This window comes from Sciurus vulgaris, assembly GCF_902686455.1.
Source record: "Sciurus vulgaris genome assembly, chromosome: 8".
NCBI classification, from domain to species: Eukaryota; Metazoa; Chordata; class Mammalia; order Rodentia; family Sciuridae; genus Sciurus; species Sciurus vulgaris.
In genome coordinates this window covers 45,418,538-45,437,748 of record NC_136468.1, presented here as the reverse complement: position 1 = coordinate 45,437,748, position 19,211 = coordinate 45,418,538, and the positions used below count along the sequence as shown (strand labels likewise).

The 19,211-nt window shown below is 36.1% G+C and overlaps 1 protein-coding gene across 4 annotated transcripts in view; it reads right to left on the bottom strand.

The window, feature by feature from the left end:
* COL28A1 (collagen type XXVIII alpha 1 chain) overlaps positions 1-19,211 on the bottom strand; it is a 175,576-nt gene that overhangs the window by 102,839 nt on the left and 53,526 nt on the right. For all 4 annotated transcript variants that reach the window (XM_079151795.1, XM_079151794.1, XM_079151793.1 and 1 more), the window contains exons 14-18: positions 14,368-14,436; positions 11,820-11,888; positions 5,822-5,890; positions 1,963-2,031; positions 618-686 (exon numbers count right to left, since the gene is read on the bottom strand). In XM_079151795.1, coding sequence (XP_079007921.1) covers positions 618-686; positions 1,963-2,031; positions 5,822-5,890; positions 11,820-11,888; positions 14,368-14,436 — 345 coding nt within the window. The remainder of the gene's footprint in view (positions 1-617; positions 687-1,962; positions 2,032-5,821; positions 5,891-11,819; positions 11,889-14,367; positions 14,437-19,211) is intronic.

The window sequence follows — 19,211 nt, the reverse complement described above, 5'->3', positions numbered from 1 at the left end:
TATATTATGGACTGCCTCTCTGGAATTAATATATAAATGACCTAATATGTGTGTATGCATACATCATGCACTTAACATATTATGTAGCACATCAAAACCATACAAAACAGTATCTATTATACTGTATTAATGCTTTTCTTTATAATTACACATATAACATATATATTATTCCTAGACCCTCATCTTACATATTCCTCTAATACCCAAATACTTTCAGGAATAACGGCAATGACGGTAGAACAAGGGTAAAGTGTAGTGTGCAGCCTGGCTCATCAGACCCCACACACTTTGAGGATGAGTTACAGAACTTGTGAAGGGTGCATCCATTTCTTCAGCCATATTTATTAAGTACCTATCATGTCCTTAAAACTAGGTGTTCAATAATCAACAAGATAAACAAGGTCCCTGCCCCAACTGAAGCACTTCTCATAGAGCAGCACTTTGTAATAGAAATAATCAAGCAAGCCATGCATATCATTAGAATTCTTCTATTAACCACATTTTAAGTAATATCAAGTTAGATGGCACATGCATGATCTCTATTGCATTTGGATATAAAGGAAACTTTAATATTATGAAAATGTCCTAATAGTTTCCAAGCAGCATAGTCAACTCACCTTTGGACCCTGCACTCCGATCCCCACTGGTCCTCGAGGGCCTGTAGGTCCCATCAGGCCTACTTCTCCCTGGTAAGGAAAGAGTACTGGAATATTGCAGCAAAATAAAGATAACATATCCCTGCCTTTGATCTCCTAAGAGTTGTCTTCTGTCAACAAAGTGAGATAAAAGTTTCATGTGCTTCATTCATACATGTATTGCCTGCAATCCTCTTGGATGGATTTTTGCTGCATTTGGAACATATAAATGTGGACTGACTTAAAATATAGGCTTTGTAGTATATTCAAAATTGATTTTGCCAGATGCGGTGGCCCACACCTGTAATCCCAGGAGCTCGGGGGGCTGAGGCTGAAGGATCACAAGTTCAAAGCCAATCTAAGCAATTTAGTGAGGCACTAAGCAATTCAGTGAGACCCTGTCTCTAAATAAAATACAACAGCAGGCTGGGATGTGGTTCAGTGGTTACATGACCCAGAGCTCAATCCCTGGTACTTAAAAAAAAAAAAAAAAAAAAATTTAAAGAGCCCCTGTGGAGGCTCCTAGAAAAGATAAGCGGGTTACATTCTAGAACAACTGAAACAGACACGTGAAAAGCCAAGGTGATGTCTGATCAAGAGCAATATCATAACCAGAGAGAAAAACCCAAGTTTTCAATGATAAGTCTTTAGTAAATAAAAACCACAAGGAAAGCAATGATTTTCAATGGAGTTACTTCTCATATGGACAATCTAAGAAGTGTACTCTCAGGTGAGAAGTCTCTGAGAAGCATTTTATTTACTTAACCTGGATTAGTGATTCCTTGAAGCAACATTAAAAGTAGCTTGCTAAATAATAAGTGGCATGCCTCTCCTCCAGAAACAAACAACAGTTCCTATTAAAGAGATAATTTGATTCCAATGTTCATGGAATTAGAAGTACATAAAAACACAAAACATAAGGCTAAGAATAAATGCATTCCTGAATGATAAGTAATGGTTCCATTCAGCTCATTTCTGACTGTCTCTTTAACTAGTTGGACCTTCAGGGGGAGTTTTGGTGAGAAAACGGATTAGCCAACCCAGAGAGGCCTGGAACCCCTGGCCACATCTACTGGCATTACAGTTTGAGTTGCCAGAATAGGGTCTAGTTCAGGAAAATAAGAAAAATAAATGAGACGTGTAAGTATAACCTTCTTCAAGCATAAAGTATATATATTACATTTTCTAAATTGTTAGGAATATCAGTAATATTTGATATAAAGATCCCCAATTTTTAAGTTTACTCTATCTGTTCTCTTCCAAATAATATTGATAAGAAAACAGCAATTCTTCTACAGATAAACTCTGCCGTCATTTAGAAAGTTACCTTGGAACCAGGTAAGCCTTGTCCTGGGGGCCCTTGTGGACCAGGTGGACCAGCAGGACCTTGGATTCCCTTTGAAGTAAAAATTTTAAAAATGTTATCAGTGAAATTAAGATACTTGTGTAAGAACAGTTTCAAGTCCTCTAAGGTGATCGTTTAGTTCTCATTCCATAATAGATGATTCATACGACCTGAACATTTTCTGAATGGAGTGGCAGAGACTTCTAGTTGAACCCTACACCACAGTCTCCCCTTCTTCCATGGTAAGAGACATTTTAGCTGTCTCACACAAATGCCTAGAGCAAAGAACACATTTTCCAGTCCCTGCTGCAGACAGGTGGGGCCATGTAGACTGGATCTGGACCTATAGGAGGTGAATGGAATGAGGCATACTATTTCTGTTTCATGCTAAAGGAAGAGGCACTCAACATCCTTCCCTCTTCTCCCTTCCCAGTGGATGGAAAAATGCCACAGTGGCAATTCTGGATCATGTACAAGGGGAATGAATCCTCTGAATGACAGAGTAACAGAAGAGATCAGCCTGAACTCCTAATGACACTGACGAAGAGTCACCAGCCCCAATTCATATCTCTGTCACATGCAAGCAAACCTGTGCCCCTAATTGGACCATTGAATGTATGAAGATGTTAAATTGAAGGTTTGATCTGGGCTCTAAGAAGCAACAATCAGCAGACACCAAACTGAAGAATGATCAAACTGACTCCCTCCCTCACACTGCAGATATGAAAGACTGGAGGGAGAGAGGACTTATAAAGTTCTCCAGTAGTGTGGATTATAAAGAGTTTTTTCTTTGTAGAAAATGGAAGGGGTTTGAGTAACTTCTTTCTTTACTCTGGTCTAGAAAGAGGACTTCAATGAAATCACTTGTACACTTTGATTTTTGTTTTGGGGATGCAAGGGACCAGAGTCATACTCATGCCTGAGAAAGCTAAGGTGGCCTGTGGTAGCCAAAAGAAGCTGGGGGCAGTCTGTGCATCCAGAGCTTGCCAGGGCAAAAGTCACATGAGGCTTCTCTGCAAATAAGTTGTATGCTAAGTGTGAGACAGAGTTGACCTGAAACTATTTTCAGTCTTGCCCAAGAGACATAGAAGGATAACACAACTCCAACAGAGAAAGTCCCTAGTAAAGCAGAGGCTAAGAGGGAGAAGCAACTGCAGGAAGAGACTTCATAAACATCCCAGAAGGGGCAGTCAAAGGGACCGGTGAAGGAGCCCCACAAGGAAGAGGTCAGCTTCACATCTGCCAAGACCTAAGTGCCCAAAGCAACCTGACTATAGCACCAACCAAGAAAGAGCCCCCAGGCCTCATCCCCAGCCCTCTCCTTGGCTCAGCCCCAGAGAGGTGAGAAATACTCCCTCCCAGCAGATGGTACCAGATAGTGAAAACTAAAAGCAATGTTGACATATTGACTGAACACTTTTTGTTACAGAATTAAATCTGAGGTTGGCAACTAGCAATGACCCTACAACTTTCTATTACTTAAAAGTGATTTGGTTAAAAAATAAAAGTCTGTAGTCTGCTGGAAGTTTCTTTCTATGGCAAGAAAGAAAGAATCCCCACGGGGGGTGGGGGGGGATGGAATTTAAAGAATGATTAGAGAAAAAAAGTTTGCTTATATTACACAAATAATGTTTATTTTATACAGATGTAATGTAATAGATGTTATCTTCTTTTCTCCAGTTAGATGATACCACTGCCTTTTCATTTTAAAAATACGAATACTGTGCCTCTTTTTCTCTGTTTGATAAAGGTAAGAAGTTCAAACAATTTAGGGAAGTTACGGTTGCCACACTATAAATATCAAACAGTTAAAAAAAAATAACCCTTTCTGACTTTTATAGTAGTCCACAAGTGGCATACAATGGAAAGAATTTACAGGGTGTGCCCATATGTGGACGTACACATGAATATGTGGTTATTTATATTCCATTTTATTTTGTAAAACATTTGAGTGATCAAGCCTCTAAATATTTAGTGAAAATCTGCAGGTCATTTAAAAATATTGTAAATAGAAGTTCCCTCACAAACAGATGAGTAGGAAAACTCATTTTTATAAGAGATATTGGAAGAAATAATAATCACAACAATTCATTGTATAAACTTGTTAAATTAAGGATAAGAAGAAAATTTAATGACTGCACAAACAGGTTAAATTTAAGTAGAATTTAATGTCATTTATCTTAAGGGCGTAAATAATTTTTGTTTAAAGCAGTTTACAAAGAATACATTCCATTTGCTCTCCTATCCATTAGGAATCAGTTCTATAAAGACACTTCTACTCAAAAATTGTTTTTTCTCCTGGAAAAGAAGAAAAGGGAGAAGAAAATGAAGGAAGTCAAGGTTTAGGGTATTTTTTGTTTTTTTAAGCTGCAATAAGCTTCATTAAGGGCCAGCATTAAAGGCAACAGGAAGCCACAGGTGGGCGGTCCAGGATCCACAGGCCATCTGGACAGACCCGTCTCTCTTTGAACCTCATTCTCCATTGGAGTGGTAACTCAGCACAAGACCCAGGATGTGGCAGTACCGTCTAGCAGCTTCCAGGACCAGAAATGTGAGCCCAATGAAACCAGAAAATACACTAGAAAGCCTGAGAAGGCCTGGCAGAGGTCAAACCAGGATCCTCCAGGAGTCAAAACACACAGCTCTTAATTATTATCTAAATATTTATTTACAGATTTATCTTGGCTTCTTCTGCACCTTAATCCTCCTAACATATTATACTAGGAACACTGCCAAGAGCAAGGAAATGGAAATGGAAGTGGAAGGAGTAATAGCCAACTTCACCATTGCCTGGGCCGACAAAAATATGTAATAATAATAACAAATTAGCAGATGGTTAGAAATAAACTCACAGCTAAATGTCAACAGTGAGATTCAGAATTATCTCATGGTTTTCTTCTTTCCTTCTCTTAATGCCCTTGATAAAGGAAGCAGTATTCATGCTCTAGGCAACAGAATAATCCAAACCTTAACCATAAATTTTAATCAAACCAACTTGTCTTCTAACCAGGAAGATAAATCTGTATTTGTTGCTGACTTTTATTAAATGAGATATGTAGATAAAAGCATATGGTAAAACTATGTGATATGCATTTATAAATATGTCAAAATGAACCCCACTATTACTATTTTCATGAACTATTACGAACTATTTTTTTATTTTAGAATGTATGATAAGCAATAATAGCAGAAGTACCATTATATTATTTTCACATTATTTAGACTTAATGCAATTATCCAGATCTTCTTTATCAGAAGATCTTAGAAGCAGAGGTCTTTCCTTTCTTCTGACCAAAAAGGGCTGGGTGATTTTTATAAAATCCTACGTGTAGTTTGCTTCTATTCAGGAAGGATGCCACTTAAATTAGTTGATCACCTCCAATTCTGGTTCTTGTTTTCAGTTTAATGCTATTTTTAGGTTGGTGCATAGTTAGGGGTAGGAAATATTCCCCTGGTATAAGGATAGAGTGGTACATAATCACTCAAAAAGTTTTGAGGGGAAAAAACATACAAACATACAGATAAATAAACTACTGCTCTCTCAAGGGGGACTAACAATTTAAAATGTTACTCTCAAACTCATACCCTGTTAATTAGGTTTTAGTGCTAAAAGTCACAGCACCAATAAACATACAGCTTATATTTGAGTCTTTGAAAGTTGTAAAACTAAAATCTTTCCATAAAACTGTGCTTCCCTACATTCATTTCTGGACCTATACATATTTCATTGCAATTTGACTGTCAAATATACTCATAGATGTTTGCAGGACTGGCCTTTAATAAACATCAGGATTGGGCTGGAATGTTCAGTACCAAGGGAAGAAAAGCAAGCATCAATTACCTGTTCCCCTTGACTCCCAGTGCCCGGGATGCCCATTGGTCCTTGAGGTCCCACAGGTCCCAAATCCCCCTGTAAAGAAAATGTCAGAAATACAATAGTAAAAAAACCTCCTTCTTTTATGCTTTGCTCATCTGCAGTAAAACCATAAGACCTTATTGCTTTTGATGAGGTCTAGATCAAATTTGTCAAAACAGTGAGTGACATTTTCACTATTTAGTCTAAATTGGTTAGTATGTGCATGGGATTATATTTACAAATCATGTTTCTCACAACCAAAATTTCTGAATAGCTATCACAATAATATAATACTTCCTGTTAGGACCATAACAGAAATATTTAAAAGTTTAAAATGCATAGGGTATAAGAAAACTGGAATTTGAAAGATAAATTGAAGAAAATATTTTAAAATTTTCTAAATAACTTTCCTTTTCAAATCTTATTAAAACTATATTTTGAAATTAAGAAAGAACCCAAGGTAAGTAAGGCCCACAAAATTAAAGAACCTACTTTCTCCTCACATTAAATAAATTGGGAAAACCAACTGAAATTATCTATGAGAACTCATTCATTCTTCCAAGTCTCTTCACAGATATTTGTTAAGTGCCCATAATGTGCCAGAAAATGTTCTAAACCCTGGAAAATGACAGTGAAACAACCCCAAAATTCTATCCTCAACAGAGCTTACATATTAGTAAAGAAATAGAAGATAATAAAAAAGACAAGTAGTTAAAATAAATGCTACATTGAATAATGATCAGTCTTCAAGGGAAAAACCAATTGGCGAAGTGGCATGGCAGTGACAATTCGGATAATGCAGCCAGGATGGCCTGACTAATGACAAGGAATGAGCCAGGTAGAAACCTGGATGCAGTGTAAGGATAATCCCTGCACATTTCAGAAATAGCAAGGAGACTGTATGGGTGGAGCCGGTAACCATGAGGGAGAGTGGTAGGTGACACATGGCAGTGACCAGGCAGAAGGATCAATAGGCCCCATGAGACAATGCCAAAGACTTTGGCTATTTTCTGAGTGGGATGAGAAAACGGGGGAGGGTTTCTGCAGAGGAATAAATGGTTCTGAAGACTTAATATGAAGATTTGAGAACAGGATAAAGGAAGCTTCTTATGAGAGATAATGGGCGCATCATGGTCCAGGTATTGCTGAAGAAGAATACATTAGGTCCTGAGTATATTTTGAAGACTGAGATGACAGGATTTGCTGCAGATTGAGAGGACTTCATGTAAGATAAGGAAAATGACAAACCCCAAAATAGTGTAGCCTGGGACAAGGAAGTGAGGAAGAAAGCAACACATTGATAACTTTGATCCTTTCCCAATACATTCTTTCCTAGTGACAGGACAATCTCTGGAAAGGAAGCAAACATCATCCAGTGACAAGACAAACCCTAGGAAGGAGACATCCAGTCTCTGGGAGGAAGCCAAAGCATTGATCCTTCCCCAAATAAATTCTTTCCCAGTGACAGTCCAGAGGGACCCTGGAGGGAAGGAGACAAGCACTGAACACTGACCCCAGACCCTCCATTCTTCCCCCAGTAAAAACACTACCCAGTAAAAACAAATTTCAAATTCCCACAAACCTGCTTCCTGAGTGCCCAAAGGAACACACTCTGTCAATAATTCAGTCACCTCACAGTGTAACATATATAAGCACAGATTCCTCCCTTGGCCAGTGGCTTTTTTTCCATCAGGAAAGTGGGTCAACCAGATGTGTCTGCTGAATAAAGTCTGTGTTGATCTGTGAAGTGTGCACCCAGCTTGGTCATTTCATGCTAACACTTCAGGGTGTCTCTAAGGTTCTTGGAGGAATGGAGTTGCCACTTATTGAGAAGGAGAAGCCTGAGAGAGAGGCAAGTTTGGGAGTGGGGGTTATTAGGAGCTCAGTTTGGGATATGTTAAGTTTTTATGCTTATAGCAGACAACCAAGTAGAGATATTAAGTGAGAAGGAGAGGTATAAATTTGGAAGTCCTCAACATAAAGATAGCACTTAATATCATGACTGGGTGACTTCACCAAGAAATGGGAAAAGAGAAGGTCCAAGGACTGAGTCTTTTAAGCACTCCAGTCATTAGAGGTCAGAGGAATGAACCAGAAATAGCAGTATAGACTGAGAAGGAGTGTGGGGGTTTCAGCCATATCCCACATGAATGAAGGAAGGGTTAACTGCTGGGAGGGTGGTATGCCAGCAATAAATCAATTAATTACCAATAAATGTACATAATCAATAAACACACAAAAGCCAATACTCTTTTCAAATGGGAGGGGGTGTGATTGATTGGGTCATACCAGATCTGGCGTCTAACAAGGAGTAGCCCACCTCTCCTTTATTTTATAGTCACACAGGTAAAGGGGACCAAGACTGGGAGGGGCTTCTTCTGTGATGAATAGGATGGGGTGGAGTTAGGGGAGCTATTTGTTCAGAGAAACTAGCATATCCCAAGATGGTAAACCACATACCCCCTGGTGATCTGGAACAGTCTCTTTTGGCTGCCAGTTCCTGGGAGTCAGGCCTCTGTGTCCCATGGCTCAACCAAGTCTGATTCTGCTAGATATGGATAGCTCCCCACAAAGGAGCAGCCACAAAGACCAAACAAAGAGAGGGTTTCAAAAGGTGAGGGATCAAGAAATGGTACCAATAGGTCAAATGAGCTGACGACTGAGAACTGACCACTAGGTTGAGCTACATGGGTAAGTATGCTTATTTCAATGTCAACAATATTTAGACAACTTTCAGGTCAGTAAACTTTTACTTAAACAGTTGAACAATAATATTTTTGACTTGAGGGCCAAAATTAGGTCTCTCATAATCAATGTAGATCAGTGCTGCTTTGAGAATGTGAAATCAGCTGTAGAAAATACACAAAGGAACAGGTGTGCTTGTGTTCCAACAATGTTGTTATAAAAAGGCAGGCGGCTGAGGCTATGTAAATATATTTTTTATGAATGAAAGTAAATAATTACTCATACTTTATACAATATTGAATTACAATAAACATGTGCTAAGACACACTCTGGAATATACATCTTAGTATTTCAATTTGTCCACCCTGGTCTAAATAAATATTATGGAAGGAAAATATTATGAATTCAAGTTCTGATCCAGAACCAGATTATTCTGATTCAGAACTTGATTGCTAATTATGCAGGAGTCGCTGTAGTAAAAATGCTTTTCATTATTTTTCTCACTAATTTTCCCAATAACCCTCTGTAGTGGGCATCCTCATTTTCCAAATGACCTTAAGTAATTTGCTCCAGGTTGCACACCTGTGAAGTGGCAGAAGCAAGATTCAAATCCATGCTCTGGCTCCAGAACCCAACTCATAGCCCCTATTCTGCATATATTCAAGAAACACATAAAAAAAAACCTCCTTTCAACCAGAGTTTTTTTAACAATTAAAATCTGTGTCATAACTACTTTTTTTGTTTTGTACCATATCTGTGTATTTGTGAGCCCACATCATAGGTTGATTATCTTATCTCTTGAATCACACACCAAAACCTCTGAATCTAATTGATTTGGGAAGGGGGTAGGAAATAAAAGCTTTTGATGCAAAACATTTTCTTTGCATAAGCTGCAGATGTAAAAACACAAATGCCATGCCACAACAACCCTTGAAAAAGTTAACTTACTGAGCTCACAAAACAATGCTTCCCTTGTATTCAGTTCTCACTGCTCCAAAGGAAGAAAGATCATTTTACATATTTTGGGAGTATTTTGGAGCCGCAGTTACCAAACAGAGCTGAACTATTTGAACCAAGAATTGTATTACATCTAAAATATATTATCATGCATTATTTATCATTATCTCTGCTATTTAGATACAAACAACTAGAAGAAACAACTACCAGTAAATAAAAGGAAAAAGTCATTTCAAGATTGAAGATAATCATGAGTATCAGTTATTACTCTAATTTAATAAATAATATAATGATATGCTTAAAGGTTGGCATATAAATAACTCCAAATTGATGTGAGGTCCCTGGTTTTTGCACACATCTTATGTCTCCTCCCTTTGACAGCTTTCACTTTCCACTGCTCTTTAGACTCTGAGCAGCTTGCAGTAACTTTTGTCACCAGCCTCACCCCCATTTCTAATCTGGGTTGTGATCTTCAGATAGTTTAAAGAAAACAAGTAACTAATGCGAAAGAGTAAAGCAATGTCTGAGAGCCTCAAGCTGACTTGACCCTGGCAGCTTGGCTGGAGTGCTGAACATAAACAAGTTCATCAGAGCAAAGACCAAGACAAAAGCAAGACCACTGGGTACTCATGTCTGAACACACACAAAACAGCAAACACTATCCAGATCCCTAGAAATGACCAAACATCTGCCCATATTGGCTGAAACAAGTTGCTGCTACTTTGACAACTACATCTCAACCTGACACCATTTTCCCCAATTTCTAGATGAGACTCATTAAAATATTCAACTTTAAAATTAGTCCCACTTTTTCTTTTCAGTTTCTGCAGTTTTATTTGCTTTCTTTTTAACTTAATTTTTTGGTTGACAAGTAGTTATTATACATATTTGTACGACACAGTGTGATATTTCAGTACATGTGAACATTGTGTGATGGCCAACTCAGGATATTTAGGTTACCATCCTCTCAAAAATGTATTTTTGTTTTTGTGTAGAGTATTTGTTTACTGTCCCAGCTTGTCATTTAATAATAGAATCCTGTTTATCTAAATAATTCTCCATCATATCCAATATAATTTTTTTTAATTTATTTTTATTGTAAACAAATGGGATACATGTGGTTTCTGTTTGTACATAGAGTAGCGGCATACCATTTGTGTAATCATACATTTACATAGGTAATGGTGTTTGATTCATTGTTATTTTTTCCTTCCCCCACCCCTCCCACCCCTCTTTTCCCTCTATACAGTCCCTCCTTCCTCCATTCTTGACCCCCTCCCACCCCCCATTGTGCGTCATCATCCGCTTATCAGTGAGATCATTCGCCCTTTGGATTTTTGAGATTGGCTTATCTCACTTAGCATGATACTCTCCAATTTCATCCATTTGCCTGCAAATGCCATAATTTTATCATTCTTTATAGCTGGATAATATATATATATATATATATATATATATATATCACAGTTTCTTTATCCATTCATCAATTGAAGAACATCTAGGTTGGTTCCACAATCTGGCTATTGTGAATTGAGCAGCTATGAACATTGATATGGCTGTATCTCTGTAGTATGCTGATTTTAAGTCCTTTGGGTATAGGCCGAGGAGTGGGATAGCTGGGTCAAATGGTGGTTCCATTCCAAGTTTTCTAAGGAATCTCCACACTGCTTTCCAGAGTGGCTGCACTAATTTGCAGCCCCACCAGCAATGTATGAGTAGTCCCACTTTTTGATAGTGTCCAATCTAAAAAGCAACCCATGCTACCTTGAAAGCTCCCCAAAATCACCTAACACAGACCCACATCTTCAGAAAAATATCTTCATCTTCCTTCCTAGTTGCTGTTGGTTCCCCAGGGTTTATGGTGTCCATGCTGCAATGAGTCAATAAACCTTTGTTTAACTAAAAGTGGACTCCTATTGTTTCTTCCTGTAGGGCATCAGCATGAGTTCTATTATTCTAACTGCATTTTAAGGTAATATTTTTGAATGAGTGCCTGAAGGTAGATATGGACTGTAATGAGGCCAAAATGTTTTTAACAACTGTTTCCTTTTACTAAGGAGAAGTGTCTTTTGCTAATATCTGTCTTTAAAGATGTTTTGCTGATGACTGAAATCACAGGAAGTTAGAACCCATATAAGTGACGCATTAAATACTGGGACTTCCCAGATAATAATTCATTCCACATAGTAACATACCTTGCATATACAAAAATAATAATTAATTGGATACCTATGTGTCATGGTGTCATATTGTATTCAGTTTTAAAATGAACACTCATTAAAAGCAGTGACAAAAATAATTTTACTGGTATTGTTTCTATTAAGCGGCTTATATACAGTACCTTGTCCCCTTTGATTGACAGGCCTTGTAATCCTTGTGGGCCAATTGGTCCTTCAGAACCCTTTTCACCCTGAAAGTACATGGAAGGGATATCAGTGCACTGATAAAGATTATTTTAAAAGATTTACATTAAAGTTACTATGAATTATACTTCAAATTGATTTTTTAAAAATCAAACATCCAAATGCAGTGCCCACTGTAAATGAGTAATTCTAACTGACTCTAAGATTTGCAACTTGCAAAAAAAATTAGTCATATCATTTTAACAGGAAGGAGTCTGTCCCAGCAGAAAACATATATAGCATCACTGAAATTGGAAAAGAGCTCAATTTCTAATCTCAATAGAAATACTGATACTATGAACCTGGTCAATTAATTACATAGTACAACTAACTGGATCAAGTCTCCTATTCCTTAATATTGCTGCAACTGGATCCATGGTACAAGAAAATTTGTCTCTCATCTTAGTATATGAATCAACACTTGCCAGGATTTGTTTACTTATTAAATGTTTTATATCTGAACTTATAGACATTCGTTGAAAATCTAGGTTTAGAAGGATTCATGGAAAACCTTCTTGAATTTGCTTCTTCTCTCAGATGATCCCTGTGAACAGCTATTCTCACTACATCTATGAAGTCATAGAGCTTCATGCCCATGTATGAAAACAAACCATGTCACTCAATCAGAAACAACATTCATTTAATGAATTCATTAGAACCACAAGTAAAATCAAAGAACATTTTCAAGAAATCTAAGAAAAAGGAAAATAGAGCTATGTCTTTCTATATCCTTAATTAATTCACTTACTCCCTACATCATTGCAAATTAGCCACAATCTGACCAAGTTAACAGGTTTGACTGTTGGGTTCTTCTGATCATTACCACAGAGTACAATCACATGTACTTGATCCTAAGGAAACACTGAAAACAATGTGTTCTTTCCTTATTGAAACAAAGGCCAATACAGGGTCAGGGTTATTATAGAGTGTATCATCACATCATACTTCATTTAACATAAAAGTATGTTGAACCTGTCACTAAGGATTCCCTGGAATATACTTCTTAATGTTTCACATATTCATTTCTCATTTGTTTCTTTATCTCTAACACACAGAGAGATTATAAAGATAAATAATTCTCACAATTTGAATTTTCCAGGTTGTTTGGGCTGCACTTTACAAAAAGACATTTATGATGTGCCAAAAACTTAAAGAAACTATGTATCATAAAACTTTCTAAAACATAGTTCTAAATCTATGACCTGTTTTCTAAGAATACTTTGGTTAGTCAAGGGTGTTAGTAATATCACCTTTATCCAACATATTACTAACATTATTGTGGCAACTTTTAATGTGTTAACAAGGACCTCTTAAAATTCAACCCAGCAGTCCCTCACAAATTGGTACGAATTATTTGTTATAGCAACTGCTTTTCCTCTTTTGAAATTTGGACTTCTCAGAGACAACTGAATATTGATCATAATGAAAGAATCTGATAATGAGATGCAATTGTAGAGTATAAGACCATATGGAGAAGGTCAGACCTGAGTGACCTGACAGAATGACTGATGTGCAGGGTCTAAGAAAGCAGCACGTGGTTCTCTGCACTGTGCATGTGTGTGTGCCTGCATGTGTGTGTTTAGGAGAAAGACTTTAGAAATGAAGAAAGAACTCTGGAATACATCATTTACTGTGAAATCGTGTTAATAATGTCCAAAGTGTTTTGGAAAACCATTTCCCATGCGGTCTTTGGCAAATGTGCTGTAGATATGGGGGAGCTGCCTAATTCATGGGTCAGCAAGCTACCGCTCACTGGCCAAATCCTATTGCCTGCTTTTCGTAAGCACAGTTCTCTTGGAGTAGCCACATTCATTCATTGACATATTTTCATGGTTGCTTTCTTGCTGCAACAGCAGAGTTGAGTCGTTGCAACAGATATCATATAGCTTACAAAGCCTAACATATTTGCTATCTGGCCGTTTATAGAAGTTTGACAGCCTCTGGTGCAAAGGAACTTGAGCTGCAAGAATTATATATAGAAAGCATATATAGGAAATTATATATAGGAAAGTTTGGAATTCTTGATTACAAGGTCAAAGATAGGACTTTCATAAGAGTTTGCTCCCTGTGGTAAAAATTTTCTTATGATATTGATAGCAGTACTATTATAAATTGGTATATTAGACTCTGTATCCTATCTGTGTTTCATAAAACAAAGCTGTGAGCAGTGTTGCCATAGCTACACTGAATAATTTGACTTCTGGGCATCAAGATGCTATTTATCACTAGAGCTTTAATGAATACAAACTGAGAAATTCTAATTTCATGCATGGTAATTACATGAAATAGAAATCTGTTGATGACTTATTTTATAATTAAATATTTCACCATACTTTTACATTAAAGGGAAATTGACAAATTCCTTATACGACATGGTGGAAATGCTCAGGAAATACTTGACTTCTAATAATTAGTGTTTTAAAAATTTTGTGATTCATGACTATGCAGAACAAAGTGTTATTTTCCTAGTTCAGAAACTATTGTTACCTTAGGTCCTGGAAATCCTTCTCCAGGCAAGCCCCTCTCTCCTGGTGCTCCCTCAGGACCTCGGGGACCCTGTTTAGGGTAGGAGGGAATGAGGAGCAGGAGGGGAGAAAGGAAGAAAGAAAGGAAGGAAAAGAGAAGGAAAAAAGGGAAGAAAGAAAAGTTACATTTCAGTTCACAAGGATATTCAGTAATATTGTCCTCTTAAGTTTTTCATGAGTGTCCTAGAAAGCTCCCAAAGTATTTTAGAGAATCATTTATTCTGATCGGTAGAATTATAGAGTTGTGAAAAAGAAAATCACATTGTATTCAATACTTATTCTGTTTTATTGGCATAAGCACTTCTAGTAACCTCAAATTAGAAGACAATGGAAATTAAGTGATATTTCAGAATAAAGATTAGGAAATAAGTCTATTATGAGGAAAGCCTAAAAATTCGAAACTGTGTGATCTAGAGAAGGATGCAGTGTTATTTAAAAATTTGGTTAGTTTTAAGGGAGCCCAGTGAAGACATCACAGCACAGCTGTTGCAAAGCATTGGATACTATTTACATGTGTTTTGATTTCTGTCCTGATACACTTGGACTAAAACTTGAATTATTACAGGAACCCATTGAATCTACTGACAGTTCTGTGCATAAGCTGATATCTTGACAGATCAATAAAGAAACATGGTTTTCCATGTCAATGATTAATATCAAGTCTGGGTACCTATTGCTCAGAAAGGCACTAGAAGAGGAGACTTCTAAGTCCCAGGCTTTGAAATGGAGTATCAGGAAACACCCTAATTGGAAAACATAAGACAATGGCAAGATTTTCATTTAAACAAGAAATTTAAAAACAAAAAAAGACTACAAAATATCTCTTTTTATTCTGGTCCAGAATGTTAAAAAGAAAGAAAGAAATGAAAAGGAACAAACAACAAGCCTCTTAGAAGCACAAACTGAAGAATTTCCTCTAGTGATCTTCAGATGATTAGGGTTCACTTACTAGGGAAGTGCCCGAACAGTCTACCTAATTTCCTTCAAGGTCCAAAGCAGAACACTGCAGGCTGAAAGGTCTTTGGGCTCCAGGTACACTAACCCAGGGTTACTTAAGAGATGCATAAACCTGGTGGCAGAACGAGGATGCAGCCTTAGTTTCAGCAGTAGCAGATCCGTTAGGAATTTGTATGTAAGAAAACTAAACTAACTGTATCCCAGTGTTTAACTTATTTTTTTTTTGCCTTTCCTTAATATTGCATATTTAAAAAAAAAAAACTTTTTTTAACTATTCAGTAAAGACTTTAATTAAAAGAAAAAGCCAACATCTAATTCAATTTAGATTGTAATGCTTGTGACCTTGAACAATCCAAAACCTTATCAAAGCACTAACATCCATAACAGCTTATTCTAATGACAAGAGCAGTAAGTTAGGGAGGAAATAAAAATGAGCATGAAACTGGATTGCAAACTAAACTGGAAAGTGCCAACTTAAAATCATATACTTTCGCAAAGAACAGCAAATTTTTTTTCTTCCCTAATGATATGACAAATGAAAACGAAACATTTTATATTAAACACAATGAAGTCATTTTTTTTTCTGGGTCAGTTTTTTTTTTTTTTTTTTTTTTTTTTTTTCATTCAACCAACACTTATCAAACACCCAAGAGGTGGAAGGAACTTACTAGGAATAGCAGACAGGTCTCCTTGTCTTTTGGAATTTAGTCTTGCATGAGAGTTCAAAGTAGATTTTGGTGTCCTTTAAACTGAGGTTCAAGTCTGACTTGTGCTACATATTAGCAGTGTCACCTTCATCAGATAATTCAATCTCTCCAAAGCTCAGCATCACCCTCAGAACAGTGATGACAGTACTGCCCCAGCCACAAGTGTCATTGTAAGGATTCAAAGACATTTAAAACTCTTACATATTACTACATATCTGCTGCAATTATTGAAGCTAATTTTACTCCAGCTCCACCATTGTTACAAATATCCTTTGTGGAAATGTTTAGAAATGAGGTAATCTCAGAGGTTGGTCTACATTAAGCAAAATGGAGAGAGGCATGCTGCACGGAATAAATGAAATTTCTTCCCTCCTCTGCACTTCTAGAGTATCACAGCAACGAAGGTGAAGTGAAAGTAATGGAGGCTTTAAGGAATCATGCGTTCAAAGCTGCTGAGAGCGGAGTTAATGCTCATGCGCCAGCACCTAGGGGAATTTAAAATCAGTGATCCAAGGTTTAATTACTGTGAACTGTCAGAGTAATATTCCACACCATCAGTATGTTCTCAAGTTTTTCAGTTAAACAGTCAGGATAGAAGATGATTATTAACCAGAGAAGAAAAGTAGCAGTTCTTGGGTTAGATGAACCATGCTTTTAATTTAGTAGGCAGTGCCAGAGGATCATTTTTTAAAATATTTTTCTTGACAGAAAATAATTGTACATCATTTAAAAAAGAATAAATGCTTCCATAAAAATGTCAGTGTCCTTTTCAAAGGCCATGAGAACCAGTTAGAACTATGGCATATTTGTTTTATAACAAACATCTCTAAAATATATTTATTTATATATTGATAGGTAATAGATACATTATTATATCTATTATATAATCTATTATCTATATATTATTAGAGATATAAAAGGTTAATATATAATATTATTAAAGATATACATTAGTTATATAATTAGGTTCCTCCATTTATACTTCAATCCTAATTACCGGTTAACACAGTCTAATCAGGGAAATGCTTTATTGAGACATTAGCAATGAAATTAAAATATGATTGCCATTATATTTATCTTATTACTTTCCTTAATAAAATCAACAGTGTTAATAACCTGAAAAATGGTTTCAGTATACTCTGCAAGCATTAAAGGTAAATATGCTAAGTATAGTAAAAATTATTCATTATCTACCAAAAGTGTCAACTACTTTATTTTTAACCTCAGAGTAATTAGAGTTCTACTTCAGGGGATTTACTTTTCTCAGAGAGTATGCTGAATGACCTTGCACAAAAAGCAGACTACTTTGAGAGTTTTGGTCAATTTACTTTTTATGAATCAGCTATACTTCTCAGATCAGCACAAAACAAATGATAATCACACAAAGATGATAGCTGACTGTTCAAAGTTAAGCAATAGAACTAGAATATTAATTACATCTATTGGTGGATTTACGTTACTGTGGTATTGAAGAGAGTGGCACTAGACCTGAAACTACTTGAAATGATTCAGGTAAAGGAACAAAGTAAAGGATTTTCAGCAAAATTGTTGTCAATCCTCAGATAAGTCTTTATGTCACTTCTAAATAGTTCAAAACCTCACATTGTTGATTTTGTTTACTATGACATTTTGATGCAATGGTTTATTTGGGATCCTTATCATTGTTAGGAATTTTGTTTCCATATAAGTCAAAACTTCACAAGGAAAACTCTACCTCCTCACAGAAAGACAAGTAATACATATTTTTTTCCCTAAATGAATTTTAAAGGTATAACTGAACCCAGAAAAAATAAAGTATGGCTCAACAACAGAGCTAAAAACTCTGTATGCATCTAAGGTGCTGCTGTAGCTGTGCTGGGTAGAGACAAAAAAAAAAAAATGTTTGTGTGGTGGAAAGAAGTTATGGAAGCCTAGTGGGAGGAACAGTAGCAGAGACTTTGGCTCACACGATGGAAAACATTCATTAAACTAAAAATTTAGTGGCTGAGTTAAGAACACCTTATAACCTGATTAATCTGATGATGATAAATTTGTAGATTACAAATTACATTTGAAGAAATTACCCCAAATGCACCCAAATGTCCAATAGGATTTCAAAATAAGTGGAATGGGGGCAGGGCGTTTGAAGAGAGAATAGCAAGGAACTTGAAAAACTGTCAGATCCTCAGAATCCTTCAGTGAATCTAAAGTCATATAATTGCATATTTATCCATATTTACACGTATCATAATGACTCTAACATCTCTGACATCTGCAACTCAGATTTCCACACCAGCTAAACTATTATAATTTAAAAAAGGAATGACATTTCAGCTAAAGACTGAGTTTAGACATACTTTTGACTAGAAACAGCTAGAACTATATTCCTTAAAAAATGAAAAGAAAGAAACTGATAAGCTACAGTAAGCCAAAAAAATTGGTAAATAGATGGGTAAAACTAAATTAAATATTGATAAAAATAACAACAATAAAAATAATAAGTTAGGTGGGATAAAATAAGTAGAACTAAGCTAACAGAAATTAATACTTTGAAGGTAGAAGAGATGATAGGAGTAATATCCTTCTGTGGCCAGTGTGTTTTTAGGAATGGGTAGCAATACCAGTGACATTTCAAACCTGTTAACTTATAATACATGTCAAAATTCTAGAGACCACTGAAGAAATAAAAAAAAAAACCCAACAATATATACATACATACATATGTAGCTATATACATACACACATAACTATATACATATATGTATATATACCTGATAAATATTTTATGTTTTTGCCATTTTATAATTAGATCTTTGTTTTATCAATGAGTTTTGAGTGTTCTTGATATGATCTAGATACAAATCCTTTGTCACATATGTGGCTTGCTAATATTTTCTCCCAGTAAGCAGTTTGTCTTTTTAACCCATTAACAATCTTTAACAGAGAAAACATTTTCCACTTTGATAAAGTCCAGTTAATCAACCTTTTTCTATTTTGAATCATGTTTTTGGTGACATGTCTAAGAAATCTTTAATCAAGCACTGAGTCCCAAAGATTTTTCCCTGTTTTATTTGTAAAGTTTTATAGTTTTCACATTTTATATTTAAATATCTAGTTCATTTTGAGTAAATTTTTGGATAAGATATGGGACTTAAGTTGAGGT